Source organism: Mus caroli, unplaced genomic scaffold, assembly GCF_978045245.1.
Source record: "Mus caroli unplaced genomic scaffold, Mus_caroli_1 scaffold_2, whole genome shotgun sequence".
Taxonomy (NCBI): domain Eukaryota; kingdom Metazoa; phylum Chordata; class Mammalia; order Rodentia; family Muridae; genus Mus; species Mus caroli.
The window spans coordinates 89,510,997-89,518,197 of record NW_028227257.1 but is presented as its reverse complement, the minus strand read 5'-3'; the positions used below and the strand labels follow the sequence as shown (position 1 = coordinate 89,518,197).

General features: G+C 50.6%; 1 protein-coding gene across 1 annotated transcript; it reads left to right on the top strand.

Annotated features, from left to right (window-relative positions):
• Positions 1 to 377: 377 nt before the first annotated feature.
• On the top strand, positions 378 to 5,825 carry Psmc3 (proteasome 26S subunit, ATPase 3). The gene is made up of 12 exons (XM_021181406.3): positions 378 to 682; positions 926 to 1,009; positions 1,327 to 1,452; positions 1,853 to 1,957; positions 2,041 to 2,103; positions 2,298 to 2,435; positions 3,060 to 3,203; positions 3,307 to 3,455; positions 4,158 to 4,254; positions 4,403 to 4,548; positions 5,433 to 5,514; positions 5,643 to 5,825. The coding sequence occupies exons 1-12, from the start codon at positions 599 to 601 to the stop codon at positions 5,751 to 5,753; spliced, it is 1,329 nt and encodes a 442-aa protein (XP_021037065.1). The 5' UTR covers positions 378 to 598; the 3' UTR covers positions 5,754 to 5,825.
• The last annotated feature ends 1,376 nt before the right edge of the window (positions 5,826 to 7,201 follow it).

Genomic DNA, 7,201 nt, shown 5'->3' with positions numbered 1-7,201 from the left:
CTCTTCCTCCCTCCCTTTTGTTTTTGTTTTTTGTTTTTTGAGACAAGAGTTTCTTTGTGTAGCCTTAGCTCTCCTGGACTCACTCTATAGACCAGGCTAACCTTAAACTCTGAGATCCGCCTACCTCTGCCTCCGGAGTTCTGGGACTAAAGGCATGCGCCACCACACTGGTCATTTTGCAAATCCGTGAATTTCAAGTTTACCCGGGTCCTTAGATTGCACCGGCACCTGTGCAAACTCCTTTTCAGTTATCCGCCAGGCTAAAAACTGCATTTCCCGAAAGACTCCGCGGCTTTCTCCTGCCTCCCGCCTCTTCCGGTTGTGTAGCAGGCCCCGCCCCACCTGTATGCGGGCCAATAGCAGCCCAGCCCTCGCTCCCGCACAAACCGGAGCAAACGGCGAGCCACGGGGCGGGCCCTGTAGCCTCGGTTTGGTTCGTGCAGTCCCAGCGGCAGATTCGCTCGGCGACGCGGACACAGCCCGTTCTGTCGCGTCAGGAATCGCGGGTGAAGTTCTCCACGGGTGGAGAGAAGACGTTGAGAAAGGCTGCGCTTGGCTCCCTCAGGAGCTCGTGCGCAATCCCAGTTTCGGCCTCTTCATGCAGGAAATGAATCTGCTGCCGACGCCCGAGAGTCCAGTGACTCGGCAGGAGAAGATGGCGACCGTGTGGGATGAAGCTGAGGTGAGTGTTGGGAGACCTGAGGGGCGTCCCAAAGTTTGGGCTATAGGGTTAGACGTTCTTGGAGGGCGGGAAAGGAGGTGGCTGGAAGGCCAGGTCCGGTCTGGACTGGTTGCAGAGCTTCTTGGGTTGTCCCGACTTCATCCTGCTGTTGGGTTAAGGAAGCAGGCTCTGAGGGGGCTGTGGGACCGTGGGATGGCAGCTCTGAGTTACAGTAAATAAGTACTTCTTCCCTTATTTGAACAGCAAGATGGCATTGGGGAGGAGGTGCTCAAGATGTCCACGGAAGAGATTGTCCAGCGCACACGGCTGTTAGACAGCGAGATCAAGGTGGGCTCCTGGCTCTGGTGCAGGCAGCGGAGTTCTCAGATCTCCATTTTACATATGAGAAACCCGAGGCTCAGAGAGAAATGCATTCACACTCAAACCCATGGAAAATACCTAGCTCTGTCCCTCAGCCCCTTCGTCAGGTTTTCCCTCTGGCCTCTTGTCCTGACCTTTGCAGTTTGGACATGTACAGGCTGGTCCTTCAGAAAACCTGAGATCTGGTTGGATGGGTCTCCCGGGTAACCTGGACCTCATCTATTAGAGGGCTGTAATGAATGCAAGCCGAATCAGGGTTGAACATTGGTTTTCTCTTATCCCAGATCATGAAGAGTGAAGTATTGCGAGTCACCCATGAACTCCAAGCCATGAAAGACAAAATCAAAGAGAACAGCGAGAAAATCAAAGTGAACAAAACCCTGCCGTACCTTGTCTCCAATGTCATCGAGGTGTGTGTGTGTGTCTGGGGGTGGGGGGGAGGCGAAGAGGAGGAGGAGGAGGCTTGGAGACATCTAGGGATGGGGCCCATAGGGTAGAGTGTGTAAAAATCTATGTTTGACCTTCCTCTTCCCGAGACCCAGTTCCTAGACGTAAATCTGCAAAGACCTTAGAAGTGTCACAGATTTCCTCCATTTTCTTCTTTTGTTCCTTCCTGGGGCAGACTTTGCAAACAGCACCTCAACAAAGGTGTAATCAATCTCCTAGCACATCATCTGTGTTTATTAAGCTTAAAGGCTAGACTGAGGAGGGAAGGAAGGCCTGTGGCCTTGTGGGTTTAGGGAAATGTTTGAGCAGACACAGTAGTGGATTTTGGGAAGTTAAGGGGACTGAGCCTATTTTCTTTCTTAGTTGCTGGACGTTGACCCCAATGATCAGGAGGAGGATGGTGCCAACATTGACCTGGACTCACAGAGGAAAGGCAAGTGTGCTGTGATCAAAACTTCTACCCGACAGGTAAGGTTGGCTCAGTCACAGTCGGGCAGGGGCAGCATGGGGGAGTTTCCGTGTACTATGACTGCCTGTAACTCTTCCTACAGACATACTTCCTGCCAGTGATTGGGTTGGTGGATGCAGAAAAGCTGAAGCCAGGAGACCTGGTGGTGAGTGATACCTGTGCCCAGGCAGGGATTCTCCAGTGAGCTCCCTTGCCGCTGCTGCAGCGACTCTGTCTGCAGCCTCTTTGATTCTTGCAATTTGCCAGTGCTGTAGCTCTCTGTTTAGACTACAGATAACTGTCCTCTGGAGCATGAGACAGAGCCGGGATAAACACAAAAGCTCCATGCTCTGTTCTCAGGGTGTGAACAAAGACTCCTATCTGATCCTGGAGACCCTGCCCACTGAATATGACTCTCGGGTGAAGGCCATGGAGGTGGACGAGAGGCCCACGGAACAATACAGTGACATCGGGGGCCTGGACAAGCAGATCCAGGAGGTAAGGGAGGCCATGCCAGCCTTTTTACTTTTTCATCTAATTGACCAGCGTGTATTCCTGTACTGTGGGAAGGAAAAAGAAAACAACCAAGACAAAACAAACACTGTCAGGTGCTTGAAGCCTGGATTCCTGAGAGATTGGAAATTGTCCACATAAAGGGCCAGAGCAAAGACTGTACTCAGGCTCCCGGTTTTGCCCCAGTGTCTTCCTTCCTTCCTTCCCTCCCTCCTTCCTGTGTGTGTGATGTAAGTGCTTGTGTAAGTGCTTACATACACAGAAAATGTCAAATACCCTGATCTTTACTCTACTCTATGATACATGGCCCCTGGCTGGACCTGGAACCAGGCTGCAAACTCCACTGATCCTCCTGACTCTGACCCACAGCACCCAGGTTATGGGCTTGTGTTTTATAGGCCTGGATATTTACATGGGTGCTGGAGATTTGAACTTAGGTCTTCATGCTTGTACAGCAAACACTTTTACTCTCTGAGCCATGGGACCAGTGCAGACCAGTTGTGAGAGGAGAGAAGACTCCTGCATCAGAGTAGGAAAGATGCAGACTAGATTTGGGCTGTAGGATCCCTCAGGGCATCACTTTCCTCACCCAGGACTTCTTCCTGGCAGCTGGTAGAAGCCATTGTCTTGCCTATGAACCACAAAGAGAAGTTTGAGAACTTGGGTATCCAGCCCCCAAAAGGAGTGCTGATGTATGGGCCGCCTGGAACAGGGAAGACTCTCCTTGCCCGAGCCTGTGCTGCTCAGACCAAGGTGTGTGGGGTGAGGAGGAGGTAGGGGTACTTGAGGCTGTATGAAAGCAGGCTTGACTCTTTGGGCCTCTTGTGCCTTTGCTCTGATCTGTCCCTTCTCTCAGGCCACCTTCTTGAAGCTGGCAGGCCCTCAGCTGGTGCAGATGTTTATTGGAGATGGTGCCAAGCTGGTCCGTGATGCTTTTGCCCTGGCCAAGGAGAAGGCACCATCTATTATCTTCATAGACGAATTGGACGCCATTGGTACCAAACGGTAAGGGACGGCTAGGGACTTGAGGGTTCTTGGGGTGAGGGGTGAGCTGGGAGCACAACTCCAAGCTATGCTAAATTCTAGTTCTATCCCATCCTGTTTCCCCCTCTCCCTGGGTAGTAACACTTCTATTTTTCTGCTTCCTAAATTCTCACAGCTAACACCTTGCTCTCAAAAAAGAAATCTGGTCATTTCACATGTTTTCAAAGTCTGTCATACACTATTTAAAACCATTCCTAGGTCACCCTATTGCTCCTTAGCATAAATACTAGATTTGTGTGGCCCATTCTTCCAGTCTCGCACCCCCACCCCCATATCCTCCCAGTATCTGATTAGTTTTCAGCTCTTTCCATTCACTGGGTGGTTGCCAGCCATTGTTTATAAACGCAAAAACCCTTCCTTGGGGTTGGCTGTCTGGGTTCCTGATTCTAGGTATTTCTGAGCAAAGTTCTCTGGGATCATGCATTGTTCAGAGCCACAGCCCTGGTCCTGGCTATTTCTGCCCACTGTTTGTCACTAGCCCAGCGCTGATCCCAGAAGCCTCTGCAAGCTTTGAATGCTGCAGTTAATTATTGGTGAACCTTTTTCTGTACCAGTCCCTGGGCTGGGAGCCTCAAGTTGAGGCAACCATTTCCCTGGACAAGTTGGAATAGCCTGTGCTTATGCCGTGATGTCACTGGCATCTCGGGCTCCTGTGCACCGCAGCTTCGACAGTGAAAAGGCAGGAGACCGAGAGGTGCAGAGGACCATGCTGGAGCTACTGAACCAGCTGGACGGCTTTCAGCCCAACACTCAAGTGAAGGTGAGTACAGGGCTCACCGTCTGTCTCAGGACTGACAGCTCTGGCTCTGCCTTCCCCATTACCCGGTTGCCCCGTTCCTACTGTAACTTGTGCTTGTGAGTGGATGGTCTGCTCTTCTGTTCAGGTCGCTGCTTCCCCTCTTCCTTAGGTAATTGCAGCCACTAACAGGGTGGACATCCTGGATCCAGCACTGCTGCGCTCAGGCCGCCTGGACCGCAAGATTGAGTTTCCAATGCCCAATGAGGAGGCCAGAGCCAGAATCATGCAGATCCACTCACGGAAGATGAATGTCAGGTCAGCTGCAACAGCTGTTTTGTTTTGTTTTGTTTGTTTTTTTCGAGACAGGGTTTCTCTGTGTAGCCCTGGCTGTCCTGGAACTCACTTTGTAGACCAAGCTGGCCTCGAACTCAGAAATCCACCTGCCTCTGCCTCCCGAGTGCTGGGATTAAAGGCGTGCGCCACCACACCGGGTGGTGCAATAGCTTTTTGAGCCCCCAATTTTTATGACTCCTGTACTGTTGTTGTTCCCTAGCCTCTGATCCACCCCAACCCCACCCCGTGCATGCACATAGCCTCCATTTCTCCCCCACTGCCTGAGGTAGAGTTTTGTTGGGGCTCAGACCCTCAGAGTCACCTGTGCCTCATCCTCCCATTGAAGACACATAGGCCTTCACAGCACAGCCCAGTAGATGGGCACAGCCCAAGCATGGCGTAGGAGAATCTAACCAGGACAAGATGAGCTGGTTAGATCTATACAGTTTCCAGCACGTGACCTAAACCTCTAAAGTCTGTTGTTTTTGAAACTTGAGAATTAGCCACGGTGTATCTCAGGCACAGTGCCTGGCATGAGGGCAGATGATGGGCAGCCACATCGTGCTGGCTGATGCACGACTTCATCAGCAGTCCTACTGTCTTTTGTCTGTATAACCCCATGTTCCCAGCCTCAGGCAAACTTTATTCCTGGGATCTCAAATGCAGGGTTCTAGAAGGCTGGTGTTTCAGTGATCCTGTAAATAGCTTTGTCCAATCTCATTTATACTGAGAAGAAAAGTCAGTAAAGACTTTCCTGCTAGCAGAAAGCAAGTTGATTATTGTGCGATGGGTACATAGTAGGACATCTTTCCTTTGCTGTTCCCTCTCCGTGACTAATCAAGCTCTGTGGTGTCTTGTTTCTCCAGTCCTGATGTGAACTATGAAGAGCTGGCTCGGTGCACTGATGACTTCAATGGAGCCCAGTGCAAGGCCGTGTGTGTGGAAGCGGTGAGTGGTCAGGGTAGGTGGGTGGATTGTTGGAAGCCTTGCCCTTTCCCTGGGTAGGTCAGGGACCCACGCTTATGGAAGTTGGAAGTGCAGGGAGGCATTCTAGGTCTTCTCTGTCCTCGCTGCAGGGTATGATCGCACTGCGCAGGGGAGCCACGGAACTTACTCATGAGGACTACATGGAGGGCATCCTGGAGGTTCAGGCCAAGAAGAAAGCCAACCTACAATACTATGCCTAGGGGACACCTCTAGTCTGTCCGCTGGTCTGAGGGCTAAAGTTGATAATAAAAGGTGTTTTCTGTTCTTCGCCACGGTCTTTCTCAGCCTCCGTGGACTCTGGGTGGGAGTGGAATGTATGGAGAAGGCCTTTTCCTCGGAAGCTACAGCCTCAAAAATTCTATAGATGGCCATGGGCCCCAAACCAGCTGTCTGGGTGAGGCCCCATGGCAGGAGGTGCAAGCACAGCTGTTGCCTGAGTCCTCCCACAGCCTCTTTATGTCTTTCCACTGTTCATTGCCATCACACTGACCTTAGAGTTCAGAAGGAAGAGGCCACCTTGCATCTTTGGTTCTAGTTCTTGTCTTGTAAAACCAACATTTAGAGTTTTAGTTGTTAAAATAATCCCCTAGTGTCCAGGCTTTTGGGCCACATGTTTTTCCATGACTTTATCAGCTCTTTCTCATTTTTTCTGGTTCATGAACTAACCTTTAGCAAGATCCACGCTGTTTTCTCACCAACTTAGTTCTGCCGTCTGCCCTGCTCCGTATGAAGCCCCCAGCCTTCAGTCTGCTGTGGTCTTCCAGCCCTATTCTTGCTGCCCCACGTGCTGAGGTCACAGGCATGTCCCACCATCCCCAGTTTTATGTGGCACTGGAATGGAACCTAGGATTTAGTGTTTGTTAGGTACGGACTCTGCCAACTATAAGATACATTCCCCAGCCCCTAAGTAGGTCTCAATGCATAACTTTTATCAGGATAGCGACTGGAGAGTCCGTGTATTTACCTGGATCCTGGGAACTCCGGTTATGTTATGTTGTGAGTGTGTCTATCGATAGATCCATCTCCCTGGCCTGGGTGTCCTCATTTTACAGGTGCAATTGAAAGTGCACTGTTATGAGGGCACAGCAGGGATTCAAACCCATCAGTCTTTTTTTTTTTTTTTTTTGGACAAGGTCTTACGGGTAGTCTTGCTAGCCTGGAACTTTATGTAGACAAGGTTGGCCTTGAACTCAGGCTTGTGGCCCCTGAGATAAGTTTCAAGAGTGCTGGGATTAAAGCTGTGTGCTACCTTGTCTGGCCCATCATTCAGCTTTCCAGCCAGCTGTTTTACCAGTGGCTTTGGCAACCTTTGAAAGGCCTTTCAAAGTTGTTAATCCTCAAAAAATTTCCACTTTATTGCCAAAAAGAGGCAAAAAAAAAAAAAAAAAGCACTGCTCCTTCCTTTCTTCTTCCTCTCCCCCTTCCCGAACGGACATGACTGCTGCAAGCTACAGGCATACCTCTGCAGGCCACCTTGCTCACTCTAGCTTTACCCTACCCATGTGCTGCTGCCTGTCGATTATGGTGTGGCTACATCTTGCTCCAGGCGCTCAGCAGCTAAAGTGTGATTTTTTTGTTCTCTGGCCTACATGTAGGTGTCCTGTCTTCCTAATCAGATGGGATTTACTCTTGGCCATGAAACGAGTGT